The sequence below is a fragment of the Salvelinus sp. IW2-2015 genome, linkage group LG11, assembly GCF_002910315.2.
Source record: "Salvelinus sp. IW2-2015 linkage group LG11, ASM291031v2, whole genome shotgun sequence".
NCBI classification, from domain to species: domain Eukaryota; kingdom Metazoa; phylum Chordata; class Actinopteri; order Salmoniformes; family Salmonidae; genus Salvelinus; species Salvelinus sp. IW2-2015.
Window position 1 is genome coordinate 39,966,856 of NC_036851.1, and position 16,267 is coordinate 39,983,122.

General features: G+C 42.3%; 2 protein-coding genes across 3 annotated transcripts; one reads left to right on the forward strand and one right to left on the reverse strand.

Moving 5' to 3' along the window:
• Positions 1–30: 30 nt before the first annotated feature.
• On the forward strand, positions 31–2,250 carry LOC111970391 (uncharacterized). Its single transcript, XM_023997100.2, has 2 exons — positions 31–343; positions 958–2,250. Exons 1-2 carry the CDS (start codon positions 157–159, stop codon positions 1,956–1,958), a joined length of 1,188 nt encoding a protein of 395 aa, XP_023852868.1. The 5' UTR covers positions 31–156; the 3' UTR covers positions 1,959–2,250.
• A 9,025-nt stretch (positions 2,251–11,275) lies between these two features.
• LOC111970400 (SUZ RNA-binding domain-containing) lies at positions 11,276–15,944 on the reverse strand. 2 transcript variants are annotated; one of them, XR_002878112.2, is made up of 5 exons: positions 15,636–15,944; positions 14,892–14,941; positions 14,516–14,785; positions 14,243–14,419; positions 11,276–14,078 (listed from the first exon to the last, which is right to left on the reverse strand). XR_002878112.2 is itself a non-coding variant. In XM_023997114.2 (4 exons), the coding sequence occupies exons 1-4, from the start codon at positions 15,684–15,686 to the stop codon at positions 14,305–14,307; spliced, it is 486 nt and encodes a 161-aa protein (XP_023852882.1). In that variant the 5' UTR covers positions 15,687–15,944; the 3' UTR covers positions 11,276–14,304. The 2 variants fall into 2 exon arrangements, 1 of the variants encoding a protein (XP_023852882.1); XM_023997114.2 differs by having other exon boundaries at positions 11,276–14,419.
• Positions 15,945–16,267: the final 323 nt, after the last annotated feature.

Here is a 16,267-nt window from a genome sequence, read left to right on the forward strand (position 1 = left end):
TAAAGAGGAAACGTTCGCGTTGTTGACACAAAAGGGGAAAATAGCCTATCTTTTGCGGTCTCGAAAGGATGGTCGCTTGCTAGGTACCATAGACACCGCGTTAGCAGCACATAGCATAAACGTGTTAACTTATTCTGTTCGTCACATTCCCTCAAAATGTCTAAAATGCGGCTGTTGCAGGTTTATCTAAACGAGCGGTTAACAGCGGTGGCTGTTGAGATATTTGGGGCCGTGGAAAATACCATAGGAGAGTACCAGGAAGAAATCTCCCGTTCAAATGAGGAGATCGAACGTCTACGTAGGCTACTGGATTTGGTTTGCAAACCTGACATACAGAGACCAGGTGAGCAGACCCATATGTAATTAATAGATGGCTCTGGTAGTAATGACCGCCGCTAGATCAATTAATGTGATTGAACCAGCCAGGCCTGGCAATCAACCGATTAGTAGATATTTTTCTAAATTAATGTTAATTTGAACTTGGCACATAGAACTACAGCGTTCACCAGCTTGTAGTCCTAAAAACCGGTCCCGTTCGTTGAGCCATTCCTACGGGGAAATAATAGGCTTTTGGGATAAACGCTGAAAATAGGGTCAGAGGTTAACTTAACACAGGCTTAGGAGATCTTATGTTTTGTTATTTGAGATAATATCAGTCAGTTAACATGACCTTTATGAATTATGAACTCTTTGGGGGGTTTTATTACATAAATGCTTCAAAATTCACAAAAAGTGACGTTAGCTGATGAAGATTATCTCATAGAACTAAACATAAGATCTCCTAAGCCTGTGTTGACCTCTGACCATATTTTCTGCATTTACCCAAAGCCCCTACAAAAACTCCATTCATTTCCCCATAGGTTTTATCCAACGAACCATGGCGGAGTTAGTGCCTTGAAAAAGATGCCATTACTATTGCTCTCTATTGATGACTAATTAGTTATCCAATCATCTCAGACACCCAGCAGCTCATTCTCCCTGTCCCTGAAGAGGAGGTTCCCACTGAGCAGCAGCACTGTGAGCAGGAGTGGAGCCCCAGTCTGGTCCAGGAGGACGCAGAGCCCACTCCGATTAAAGAGGAACAGGAGGAGTTTGGGACCAGTCARGAGGAAGAGCAGCTTCAGGGGCTGGAGTCTGATATCAAAGAGTTCATATTCTCTCTTCCCTGTGTGAAAAGTGACTATGATCAGGACCCTCCTCAGCCCGTATATCTTCCCCAAACCCAGACTATGGAGAACAGAGAGGGGGACTCTCTTCCCACCAAAACAACTGAAGATATCAAAACAGAACTTGATGGGGAGGGCTATGGGGTATATGAACCAAACAATGAATTAAATCCCTTTTCTCCAGTAAATTCTGACTGTTCTGCAGCTCATATTGGGAACAGTGAAAGTATAGGGCTAATGTCAGGGTTACAGCCACTCAAATCAAAGACAACATGGACAAAGAAAGTACAAAGCTCTATTAAGACCAGGGAAGCCAGTGAACTGAAAGTTCCATTGAGGGCGGCTCACTCAGGGGAGAGACCACACAGGTGTCCTGTCTGCAGGAAATGCTTTCTGAAAATTAGCATTTTAAAAACTCATCAGAGAATTCACACTGGGGAGAAACCATATTGTTGCAATGTATGTGGCAAGAGTTTCAGAGAGAAGAGAACCCTTACCAGTCACAGGCTGACTCACTCAGGGGAGAAACCATATCAATGCAAAGAATGTGGCAAATGCTTCAGTCAAAAGAAAATCCTGACCATACATATGAGGACGCACACTGGAGAGAAACCGTATCAGTGCAAAGAATGTGGTAAATGCTTCACTCACAGTGGATCCCAAGCAGCACATTTGAGGATTCATACAGGGGAGAGACCATATAAGTGCCCTATGTGTGTGAAATGCTTCAGAACAGCAAGTCATCTAAAACGGCACCAGCGAAGTCACAGAGGAGAACAACCACATTGTTGACTTTTTTTGTAGTAAACGCTTCACTTGTAAGAATGACATTTGCCGACATCCGCATAGCAGTTGTTTTGGCGGTGTCGAGTTGGAACTGCATTAAGAGCTGTGAAATCCACAAGCGCTGCTTGTGTTGCCTTTTTGCAGACACTGCCATTGGATGCAACGAAACCACACCCTACTTTATATCCGACAATTCCCATACAGCCACGTTACAAATTTAAACACTTGAATGTGTGATGTTCTATTGTCTACACTTCAATTAGACTGATAGACTATAAATCCCCTAATCCCAAATGAACATGAAAACATGCCTGTCGTTATTTCTAACATCAATAGAGCCTACACTTTATTGCCGTTTTTCAACTTCTAACGTGTTGTTGATAATAAGGAAGGGAGATGTTGGTGACACACAACAGTAGCCGCTCAGCGATTTGTCAGCTCATTGCAGTTACACCTCCCAACACCGCCAAAACGCAGGTCACCGCCTGGAAGCCTCGATCTAATTGAATCGAGGCCATAGCGTACCGGTATGTGGGTTAAAAATGACAGATTGGGACACTGATAAGTGCCTAAATTGCAACGCATTGGCTGTACAGTAACATGCTATACAGGACGTCAGAGCTCAAGTGTGGTTCATACACATTCTGACAGATGACATTTTAGGGATTTTCCATGACTTTTATAAATGACACAGACAATATAGTTTGGTTTAAAATAATAAACATTGATGAATACATTTTGTATAGCAATACCTTAACGGATACAACAGAGAAAAATAAGTTTTGGTTAAAAGTCATGGAAAATCCCTAAAATGTCATCTGTCAGAATGTGTATGAACCACACTTGAGCTCTGACGTCCTGTATAGCATGTTACTGTACAGCCAATGCGTTGCAATTTAGGCTCTCAGAGAATTCATTTATAGACACTGAATTGATCTGAGAGTCAAAAAAGGGCTTTGGTGAAGCTTATATATATATATATATATATATTAAAGATGGATTTTATAATATAACTCTGACTTGTGTGTGTGGTTGGCTATCTCTCTTCATTGAGTAATACAGGAAATTACCACATCAACCTACCTTGTAAACTTTCATTCATTGGCTAGGTTGTAGCAACCTCATGATGGGTATAGGGAAAATTCGATGTTACATTGAGCTGAGTGAATGGAATATGAATGAGAGTAATCCAATATGCTTTAATAGAAATAAGGCCATGCTCATTAAAACAAATAATCGTCCTCCCTCAATTTAAAATGGCACAGACCGCCACTGTGTTCAACATACTCCAGAAGTATATGTTGAGATGTCAACAAATCGCTGATCAACATTAAGTCCTGTGGATTGCACATCCTGCATTAAGCATTCCGGAATGGATGCAAAGCCGCTGACTGGGATATAGAGCACAAGTCTTTACTGGCTTTTTCACAATTGCCCTGCACATAACGAAGACTTTGTAAGTGCCACAGATTGTAGCACTAGCATGTACTTCTGCATGTACCGATGGATAGAAAATGGAAATGTGTCGGACCACTGCTCTGGCCCGCACGTAAAACAGTACGTGGAGATGGTGAGAAGAGGAGAACAAACCAGAGAGAAGAAAGAGAGAGAGATTAACTCATGGACAGTCAGAAATGTGGAGGGAAAAAAAGTTTACAAACAACTTGTTCAGGGTTATGTTCAGGTGTGTGTGTGTGTTAGAGAGTATTTAACTCCTGGACTTTCAGACACACAAATAATGCACTTGTTATGTATTATTTTTTTAAACTTTTTAAATAAGCTTTGTATTATTTGACACTCATTGGTTAGTGTCAATACCACATTTTTTATTTTTATATAGAGATGCCACCAATTATTGGTCATGGAAATTTGTGAACCTCTTAGGTCAAATACTAGGTCAAGATAAGGGCAACCTCAGAGGGGACATACAATGGTTCCAAACACTGCCTTACTCCTTCCCCCCATGAGAAAAGTAGGGAGTGACTGGCGTACAGACATTGTATGAGATAACTAACTGGTTCCCCATTAATAACGCCATCCCTTCACATGGTTTAGGAATAGTTACATACAGATTCCCATAAGAAAACAATGTTCCATTCTGTCCTCCTCCCCTTCTGATATTCTACATAGCACCACATGGTTTAACAGATACATTGACATATGAAGACAAGCCTGACCTCTCCCCTCTCTGGGCCCCAATTGACTCAGCCCTAGCTCAGAAGGGGAAAATGCACTGCCAACCCTATAGTCCAAAGGGCACCATTCTAATGACAAGTATCTCACAAGCATATGATGAAAATAACATCTTATCTATCTATGTTACCTAGTAAATCTGATTCAGCCACGACAAGATGCACAGGTCAAGAGAAATTTGAGTAATCAAGGTGACAGACATTGACACATTCAATACTGCCTTGTGCACACTTGCCTGCATCTAGCTGATCTAGGATGTAATCATTAGTCCAACAGTTGCAAATGAGAGTTTCTATTGGACAAATTCAGGTATGTTTATCCCCATTTCGTTCCGTTTAAGAAATGTTTTTTAACAGAATCGGCGGAATGAATACACCCCTGATCACACCTTTTGTTTTATATGTAATGTAAGTGCCTTAATGTGTTGGGACCCCAGGAAGAGTAGCTGCTGCCTTGGCAACAGCTAATGGGGATCCCTAATAAATACAAATACACACAAGCACAGTTCACTTTCATAGCAGCCACATACAAACAGCATGATCCTTTTGATCGTTGTATAATTCCTTTTCGCATCTATGCGCTCTTCTCCTCTCACCTTTTCCCTTCACTTGTGGACTTCAGTGCACAACACATCAGCTGTCTGTAACCAGGAAGAAAAAAAATCCAAACCGCTACACACAGCCTACATCGTTGTCACCATATTAGCTAATGTCATAGACAACATAGCTACTAAAACCAACGTGTTAGTAAACCCGCTACAATCATGCACCGTGTACAGTCAGCAAGCAGTTTAGCAGTTACACCGGCTGGCCCCGGTGGCAATAAATTAATAAAACCAAAAACTTACCTTGACTTGGAAGAGTTTCAGTGTTGGATAGCTATAGCCAGCTAGCAAACATTGCACCCTTCTGTTAAAGCCAGGTGTTTGAATAGGCTAAACTAGCTGCATTCACTAGCTAAGTGAAAAAAAATACAAATTATAGCACGCTCTCTCCCGCTTGCTTCCCCTTAATTTTTAAAGAAATTAATTTGTTCAAAACTGTTCTAGTATAGTAACTACTCACCACATTTTATGCACTGCAGTGCTAGCTAGCTGTAGTTAATGCTTAAAGTACTAGATTCATTCTCTGTCAGCATGTCAACATGCTGCAAGAGCTCTGATAGGATGGAGGACGTCCTCCGGAAGTTGTCATAATTACTGTGTAAGTCAATGGAAGCGGTTGAAAACCACAAGCYTCCTAGGTTTTGTATTGAATTCGATGTACCCAGAGTACTGACAGTGGTTCTGAACTTGAGCACAATGCTGGACAGAAAGTTGCTCCCATCACTCCTGCGAATTGGGTAACTTTTGCAAATGCTTTATTGTCTGAGTGAGGGAAATGCTGTAAATAAAGAGGACTCGATGTGTTTTGAAAGATGAGACGTTGAGGATGATAAATACCGCTTTGATGTCATATAAGCAAGCCAAACACACGTCCAAATGTGCACTTCACTTTTCCATATCATAAAACTCATGAAACTTAGGGCAAACGTTTTTGATAACTATGCTTGATGTACAGTTACAAGGCTGTATCACAACCCGGCCGTGATTGGGAGTCCCATATTGCGTTGCACAATTGGCCCAGCATCGTCCGGGTTTGGCTGGGGTAGGCCGTCATTGTAAATAAGAATTTGTTCTTAACTGACTTGCCTAGTTAAATAAAGGTTAAATAAAACATTTGTGGGGAACACATCTGAATGCACGTGTGACTATTCTATGCCCACCAAAATTATGATCTGCTTCTCTGAATTGCCTTGTGAACGYCTAACACTGTAAGATTGTATTTTGTAACTTAGCTGGCCATGTCGGCAATAGAACACCCTTTCAAATAATGCCCACCTAACCAGATTGAGATTTATAATGGACTGTTTTTGGAATGCGCAAACAACAGTATGTGTGTGATGGCGGGGATGCAGGGCTGTGTTCCAAACAAAACAACTACTAGTCTGCTTTGCTCTAGTTCGTCAACAACACAGCTAGGAAAGCTCAAAATAACACCTTATAGTTGAACACTTCTTTCTCATAGAAGTGCATTGAAATGACATAGTCTGTTGCTAAATCACAAACTGCACACTTTGCATTTGTATTTATTATGGATCCCAATTAGTTCCTGCCAAGGCAGCAGTTACTCTTCCTGGGGTCCAGCAAAATGAAGGCATTTATTAAAAAACTTCAACATTACAATACATTCACAACACATGAAGTGTGTGCCCTCAGGCCCCTACTCTTATACCACATATCTACAACACAAAATCCATGTGTACGTGTATGTATAGTGCGTGTTATTGTGTGTGTGTATGCATGTGTCTCATATGTTTGTGTWTGTGTTGCTTCACAGTCCCTGCTGTTCCATAAGGTGTATTTGTATCTGTTTTTTAAATCAAATTTTACTGCTTGCATGGGTTACTTGATGTGGAATAGAGTTCCATGTAGTCATGGCTCTATGTAGKACTGTGCGCCTTTCATAGTCTGTTCTGGACTTGGGGAATAACAAAAACCTCTGGTGGCATGTCTTGTGGGGTATGCATGGGTGTCCGAGCTGTGTGCCAGTAGTTTAGACACACAGCTCGGTGCATTCAACATGTCAATACCTCTCACAAATACAAGTAGTGATGAAGTCGATCTCTCCTACACTTTGAGCCAGGAGAGATTGACATGCATATTATTGTTAGCACTCTGTGTACATCCAAGGGCCAGCCATGCTGCCCATTGTGGCACCTGACCACACGACTGAACAGTAGTCTAGGTGCGACAAAACTAGGGCCTGTAGAACCTGCCTTGTTGATAGTGTTAAGAAGGCATAGCAGCGCTTTATTATGGACAGACTTCTCTCCATCTTAGCTACTGTTATATCAATATGTTTTCACCATGACCGTTTACAATCCAGGGTTACTCCAAGCAGTTTAGCCACCTCAACATACGTAAATCCAACCACAACTCTCTCCTCCTGATTCCTGCTTACAAGCTAAAATTAAAGCAGGAAGCACCAGTGACTCGGTCTATAAAAAAGTGGTCAGATGAAGCAGATGCTAAACTACAGGACTGTTTTGCTATCACAGACTGGAACATGTTCCGGGATTCTTCCGATGACATTGAGGAATATACCACATCAGTCACTGGCTTTATCAATAAGCGCATTGAGGACGTCGCCCCACAGTGACTGTACGTACATACCCCAACCAGAAGCCATGGATTACAGGCAACATTCACACTGAGCTAAAGGGTAGAGCTGCCGCTTTCAAGGTGCGGGACTCTAACCCGGAAGCTTACAAGAAATCCCGCTATGCCCTGCGACGAACCATCAAACAGGCAAAGCGTCAATACAGGGCTAAGATTGAATCATACTACACCGGCTCTGACGCTCGTCGGATGTGGCAGGGCTTGCAAACTATTACAGACTACAAAGGGAAGCACAGCCGCGAGCTGCCCAGTGACACAAGCCTACCAGACGAGCTAAATCACTTCTATGCTCGCTTCGAGGCAAGCAACACTGAGGCATGCATGAGAGCATCAGCTGTTCCGGACGACTATGTGATCACGCTCTCCGTAGCCGACGTGAGTAAGACCTTTAAACAGGTCAACATAAACAAGGCTGCGGGACCAGACGGACTACCAGTACGTGTGCCCCGGGCATGTGCTGACCAACTAGCAGGTGTCTTCACTGACATTTTCAACATGTCCCTGATTGAGTCTGTAATACCAACATCTTTCAAGCAGACCACAATAGTCCCTGTGCCCAAGAACACAAAGGCAACCTGCCTAAATGACTACAGACTCGTAGCACACGTCTGTAGCCATGAAGTGCTTTGAAAGGCTGGTAATGGCTCACATAAACACCATTATCCCAGAAACCCTAGACCCACTCCAATTTGCATACCGCCCAAACAGATCCACAGATGATGCAATCTCTATTGCACTCCACACTGCCCTTTCCCACCTGGACAAAAGGAACACCTATGTGAGAATGCTATTCATTGACTACAGCTCAGCGTTCAACACCATAGTATCCTCTAAGCTCAGCACTAAGCTAAGGAACCTGGGACTAAACACCTCCCTCTACAACTGGATCCTGGACTTCCTGACGGGACGGGCCGGCCCCAGGTGGTGAGGGTAGGTAACAACACATCCGCCACACTGATCCTCAACACTGGAGCTCCCCAGGGGTGCGTGCTCAGTCCCCTCCTGTACTCCCTGTTCACCCACGACTGCACGGCCAGGCACGACTCCAACACCATTAAGTTTGCAGACGACACAACAGTGGTAGGCCTGATCACTGACAACGACGAGACAGCCTATAGGGAGGAGGTCAGAGACCTGGCCGGGTGGTGCCAGAATAACAACCTATCCCTCAACGTAACCAAGACTAAGGAGATGATTGTGGACTACAGGAAAAGGAGCACCAAGCACGCCCCCATTCTCATCGACGGGGCTGTAGTGGAGCAGGTTGAGAGCTTCAAGTTCCTTGGTGTCCACATCGACAACAAACTAGAATGGTCCAAACACACCAAGACAGTTGTGAAGAGGACACGACAAAGCCTACTCCCCCTCAGGAWTCTAAAAAGATTTGGCATGGGTCCTGAGATCCTCAAAAGGTTCTACAGCTGCAACATCGAGAGCATCCTGACCGGTTGCATCACTACCTGGTACGGCAATTGCTCGGTCTCCGACCACAAGGCACTTCAGAGGGTAGTGCGTACGACCCAGCACATCACTGGGGCAAAGCTGCCTGCCATCCACCTCTACACCAGGCGGTGCCAGAGGAAGGCCCTAAAAATTGTCAAAGACCCCAGCCACCCCAGTCATAGACTGTTCTCTCTACTACCGCATGGCAAGCGGTACCGGAGTTCCAAGTCTAGGACAAAAAGGCTTCTCAACAGTTTTTACCCCCAAAACCATAAGGCTCCTGAACAGGTAACCAAATGGTTACCCGGACTATTTGCATTGTGTGCCCCCCCCCCAACCCCTCTAACGCTGCTGCTACTCTCTGTTTATCTTATATGCATAGTCACTTTAACTATACGTTCATGTACATACTACCTCAATTGGCCTGACCAACCAGTGCTCCCGCACATTGGCTAACCGGACTATCTGCATTGTGTCCCACCACCCGCCAACCCCTCTTTTTACGCTACTGCTACTCTCTGTTCATCATATATGCATAGTCACTTTAACTATACCTACATGTACATACTACCTCAATAAGCCTGACTAACCGGTGTCTGTATATAGCCTTGCTACTCTTATTTTCAAATGTATTTTTACTGTTGTTTTATTTCTTTACTTACACACACACACACACACACACATTCCTTTTTTTCACACTGTTGGTTAGAGCCTGTAAGTAAGCATTTCACTGTAAGGTCTACACCTGTTGTATTCGGCATACGTGACAAATAAACTTTGATTTGATTTGACCTTGCTCAATTTCTACATTATTCATTACAATATATAGTGAATGATTTGTCCCAAATATAATGATTTTAGTTTTTGAAATATTTAGGACTAACTTATTCCTTGCCACCCATTCTGAAATGAACTGCAGCTCTTTGTTAAGTGTTGCAGTCATTTCAGTCGCTGTAGTAGCTGACGTATATAGTGTTGAGTCATCCGCATACATAGACACACTGGCCTTACTCAAAGCCAGTGGCATGTCATTAGTAAGTATGGAAAAAAGTAAGTGGCCTACACAGCTGCCCTGGGGAGTTCCTGATTCTACCTGGATTATGTTGGAGAGGCTTCCATTAAAGAACTGTGATCTGTTAGACAGGTAACTCTATCTACAATATGTTTTATTTAACTAGGCAAGTCAGTTAAGAACAAAATCTTATTTACAATGACAGCCTAGGAACAGTTCTGTCTTGTTCAGGGGCAGAACGACAGATTTTTACCTTGTCAGCTCGGGGATTCGATCTAGCAACCTTTCGGTTACTGGCCCAACACTCCAACCACTAGGCTACCTGTCGCCCCAATATAGCAGGGGGTGTAAAGCCATAACATAGTTTTAACAGCAATAGACTATGATCGATGATATTAAAAGCAGCCCCCACAATCTTATCAATTTCTTTCAGCCAAACATTAATTTGTGTAAGTGCTGTGCTTGTTGAATTTCCTTCCCTATAAGCGTGCTGAAAGTCTGTTGTCAATTTGTTTATTGTAAAATAGCATTGTATCTGGTCAAACACCAAAAAGAGTAAATGAGGCTTTACTATTCTAAGGTAACGGAATGACTTTTGCTTCCCTCCAGGCCTGAAGGTACACACTTTCTAGTAGGCTTAAATTGAAGATATGCCAAATAGTGGCAATGTCATCCAGTAATTTTCCATCTAAGATGTCAGACTCCGGTGGCTTGTCATTGTTGATAGAATGTGGAAGAGGTGAAAAAAATGTCTAAGGAATTCAAAATGCTTGTCTTTCATAATTTGATCAGATATACTTGGATGTGTACTGTCAGTGTTTGTTKCTGGCATGTCATGCTTAAATTTGCTAATCTTGCCAATCAAAAAATAATAATAGTTGGCAATATCAGTGGGTTTTGTGATGAATGAGCCATCAATCAAAGAATGATGGAGCCRAGTTTGGAAAGGTGTGTCACCTGGAGACACCATTTAGACCTTTCACTCAAACTCTAATTGTTTTGATCATATGTTGCACCTACCCCAAATTGCCATTCTTGTGTTACTGAATGTATCCAGAGTATTTTCAGATTTCGTTATCAACAAATGCAGTGAAAAATACAGTAAATGTAAAATTCACATAAAATCAAGTGTAATGCTTGGATTCAGTCCTCAACTTTAGTCTAATTATTTTCCCATAATCTCCAAACTGTTCCCTTTTAATTGCTACCATCTTTATCCATATGCTCATGTTTATTCTGTAAGAAACATGACTATTTAGCCCTATCCATATAGGCCAATTTGCGCAAATGTAAAGGGTTAACTGAGCATAAGAGGATGAACGCAAAGGGAGAAACATGACAGTGCTGCTWGAGACAAAATCTTAATCACTTTTAGGAGGACCTTTCCATAGTAAAACACTTATGTTTCATAATAGCCTTTCTGAGCATGGCACAGAAGTGGATATGAGTTTAACTGTTACATCTCAAATGTTTATTTTACATCCTTGTGTCTTAAAGGGGCTAAAGGTTTTCAGAATAAGTTCTCTAATTACTGCAGTTTATTCAAACAAAATAGAACACAGAAGCAACATATCCAGGACGTTAGGCTAGACAAAACAGGACAGTTACTGTAAATTATGACATATCCAAGGAGACATACATTAGGATGACAGACACATTTATAGATCATGCTCAGGTTTGTAATAACACAAGACACATGTCAATGGTGCTTACTGCATTAAAGGCGATTTTCTCACCGGAAAGATCTCTATGCAATACCTCCACAACATGAAGGAAAACAATATCAGATTTCTGGCACCAAACTAATTTGAAAGCTAAAACAGCGCAATAAAATTAGGGAACATTTAATCGTACATGGAGTTGTTACTGCCAAGGTTTAAATTTGAATAATTTCAAGCATTAGCCTAACTGACAGTAAACAATTGTTTTGTACCTGAATAGAACTTCAAAAGCACAGCTCATTGGGCACTTAACATTGACAACCATGGTCACATTAAGCATTTCTGAAATGCAATAACATTTGTCAGTTGTGCAGAATGTCATTCACATATGATTGTTTAAAGAATTCTGTAATAAATGTATTTGAAATGCTTCCTGTAGACATTGAGTTATGGGCCGTTTAGGGTTACATTTTCAGCTATACATGTCATCTGTAAAACTACTAATATGACTAAGTCCATGAACATATCCCATTTTACAAATTAGATAAATAAAATGCTGTACACCAAACATATTTGCAATTTTATGTTTCRCTTGTCAATAAGTTTATTAAAGGGCATAAAAAAATAAAATCGTTACAGGCTGATTTGTTTGTCGTTTTCATGTTTCCACATGACAGAAGATCCTTATCTCTTCATTGTCACCCATAACCGATGGTTACTGGAGCTGCGCAGGCTCAAATGCAGGGGTGAGGTCAAATCAGTTTACTATTCATATGGACTTAAATAATTACATTAATTCACTTTCTGAATTAAACCCAACACTGATCAGGAGGATCAGAATCCTCCATGGCTAGTCTCCTCCCTTTTCCAGGCTTATCTCTGATCTGGCAGGTGTGGAAACCGCACTCAGGGGGTTATACAATACACCTGCGTTTCTCCACCATATTGCTTTCAACTGTCTAGCCAGCTGTGATCAATAATCCTAATAAAGGAGAAGATTAAAATTACTTKTCAAGTGGCCCAGATGTAACATACTTTAGGTATACTCCAAATGAAAACCAAATCATATCCAAAAGAGGTTACCGTATGTGACTTTCTTTACAAAGTAGGCTATACAACAAGTCCAGTCAGTCACCATCTCTGGGATTACAGTTTAGCAGAACCACGATTTAGCTTGTCCAGCATTAAAACCTCTCTGAGAGAGGGGCCAAAAAAACACCTTCCTGGGATTCTTAGGCTGGCCAAATGACAGACATGAGAGGCAAAGGGAGGACATAAAATTAAACAAATCACAGCATCCAAAAGCATTAACCTGAGGTGCCTTGGTAACTGTGGGGTCCAATATGAAACCAAATAATTTAAGGCATTTTGAGTTTACACATTTAGTATGGTTTAAAAACACCCAAGATGTAGTTTGTCATTTCATTAACAAAACTAGACAGATTGAAAGTTATGACATGTCCCACCTCCGCTGGGGAAAATTGGTTTTCTGTTCAACTTTGGCACTCTACTTAATAACATTGCCTTCTAACCAAGTAAATTGGAACATCCTTATCAATCTCTCTCGCACTCTATTGTAGTCTTTATTCCAACTTGTCTTTACCATCCTCTCTCCAAGTAAGGCAACCCTGGAGGGACAAAAAGAAAGACGGGGCAGAATAGAGATGCTGCTTAAAACACTCCTCCAGCCAATGGCTTCCTATTCAAACTCTGAATTTAAAAAAATAAGCTTTGGCCTACTTATGCTCCTTGTAATCTGTGGCCCCTTTTTCTTGCTTGTCTCTCTGCCCAAGAAGCAACAAGGCCACGCAGTTTGGATATTTTTCAGGATGACTTTTTGGCTGTCTATAAAATACAGTATTTTATCCTAATCTCAACATATATACTTACAGTATATTTTAATAATGGCTACTACGTTCAATGACCATGTGTATAAGATCCTATAAAAACATTCAGCTTCACTAAATTGTATATTATATAATTTGTTTTTCTTCTACTGTATATCATTGCCACTTTGAAAACAGATTAATAAACAAAAGCATCTAGATGCAAGAAAGACATTAACCTAATAATTCCAAATGCACCCTTCAGTTCCTGCCCAGTTTTTAAAAACAGGAAAATAAAACAAACCAGGAAAGTTGTTAAAAATTGAATTAAAAACATAAGACAAATATTAACATATACTGCCCAGGCAGATAGGCAGTTTAGCTAGATAAGCCGGGATTTCATATTGATTTCAGAATTATTGCTTGAATATGCCAACACGTCGTAGTGGCACCTTGTCACTCCCCTGCTCTATCCATGGCCCTCCTCCACTCATGTCTGTCGATAGGTTCATTCCCAACTTCCCCCTGGCCACCTTGAAGTCCCACAGACTCAGTCTGTCATTCACCTGGAGGGCAAGGCGGGCATGCCGCGGACCCTGGAAGACCCTGGTCCTCAGCAGAAGAGGGACACTGGAGAGGAGCATGGGGAAGCTCAGGGTGCATCATGGGAGATATCACAGTGTATCCTGAGGCAATGCCCTGGTCATAGTGTGGGGCAGACAGGGGATCTGACCCAACCCTCAGCAATCTCCCTGCAACCCTCCGCGCAGGCTAGAAACACGGCAGAGGGCAAAAGGCAAAGAGCGTGCCAACAGTCAGCAGAAAGGGGTGGTAGGGATACTTCAACTCATTCTGTGAGCCAATAATTTGTCTCTGTTGACCATCTATCAACACCACAACTTTTACATTTCATCCCACCACTGCGCTTCACGCACCATGCTACCTCCCCTTTATCCTCTGCACACCATGCCCACAAGAAGAGACGACGGATCCCCCTCTATCTGTAGCGACGGAAGCCTGAGGTACCGTCTGGGCCTGTGGGTTGGCGGATCACGTGATTGTTCAGACTAACCAGTTCTGGCTGTGGTGGTTGGGCACTCACTCGCACTGGTCTAATGGGGAGAGACAATGAAATATACTATAAGTGATTGAGAAACAGCTAGGTAATATGTTTACATAACCCATACCATTGAGTGTAGGTGTCTCACCTTTCTGGCCTGGGTTTGTCCTGAGGCGTTTCTTCAGAGCTAGCACTACCCAGAATCCTCCTGCGGGCCTCGGCATACTCTGCCTCCCGCTGGGCCAGTGACTTCGGCTGCTGGGTGGGGCGGTTGGATGAACCAGAGGACCCCAAGGAACCATTACTYGAGGGGCGCTTCAGAATTCGGATTTGAGGTGGGGGGGCTGCAGGTAGAGATTCATCCTGGATAACCATGGCAGTTCGTATAGGGGAGCTACCTGAGCTGATGCTTGCTTTCCTGAGGGAAGGGGCAGAGTTTGTATTAATCAACAAATCAAAACAAGTTGTGTTGTATAGCCATAACGTTATTATGGATGTTTTCAGTAGGATTTTATTTCACTCACTTTGCTTTCTGGCTTATCTTCAACTTTGCCTCAAGTCTTCTCTCAATTTCCTGAGAAACAGGCAAATAAACAGAAATACATTTGAAGTCTTCATTCAATTATTCAGTGAAAGAATAGAGTAAGAGACTCAGACAACGTTACATTTTTGTGATGAGCTGTGGGTGAATGGGTAGGTGACAGGAGACTTGACGTGCCATGATTTGACTCGGCATGCTAACTAGTTCCGTTGAATTCCAGTACTCAAATATTTGTGTTGAAATTTTAAAATAGTCGCAAAATTTACTTTGGCTAAGCAAATTAGCGGATTTTAACCTTAGAGAATACAGTTTACTACTGTAGCTGCTAGCCGATAACCAACTGCCAGGGTACGTACCATGATAGTACAAGCGACACTTTCCACAACCTGGCTAGCCAATTAGTTAACGTTAGCCAACTTCCTAATATTAACTTGCCGCTATCTAACTTCAACAGATGGTTGTGGACTCACTTTCTCCACTCATCGACTACAAAAATAAACCATATGATATAGCTAACGTTATGTTCTCCCGGCCAGGCCTTTCCAACACAACACCCCGGCTAAATTTGGGCCTGTAGCTACCGTTAGTGGAGCCTGGCTCAGCCATGGCGACAGGCTGCTCACTTCAGTTTCCTCATAAGGCATTGAACGTTCGACAGGCCAACCACACACAGTTCATGGCTTAAAAAAATATATATTAAAAAACTTGTATCGATTTTCTTCCTCACCCCGCTGTCTGCAGCTTCCTCCCAACTTTCGCAAACCTCTTCATCTTCCATAATACAGCGTCCAAGTCAGACACGGTAGCCTTAGCGTTTACAGTTCTTTCACAGACAGAACAATGAGCCAGACATTTGACCGGATGTATAAACGTGAAGCATCCGGTTGGCGTTTCCACTCACGACCAAATGTAGTGATGAGAGGAAGCCCAGTGGACTGCATTTTGTAGACTTTACCCATTGCCAAAGTACAAAAAAAGCGTTGTTTAGGGCTAATCGATATAATGCACACGCGCACTTCACAGAGTAGGTGTTCTTCTTCGATGATGTTTAACCACGGTTGGCATCCAATAAATGTTGCATTACCGCCACCTATTGGACTGGAGTATAACTCCCTTATACTTTGCTAAAAAATAAAGGAAATAAATCTACAGAACCCTACCATCTAACCCTACACTCATTAGAACCCACCACCCTAACTCCGCTATTTAAATATATATATTTCCTACCACAGGCCAACAACCTGAAAAGACGGGACACCACCACTCAACATATCCTGTAACTCTTCTGACTTCAAGTCGTATACACCCAAATACTTTTCTGCAGCTGCCACCACAACCTCAATTTTCTGCGACTTACGT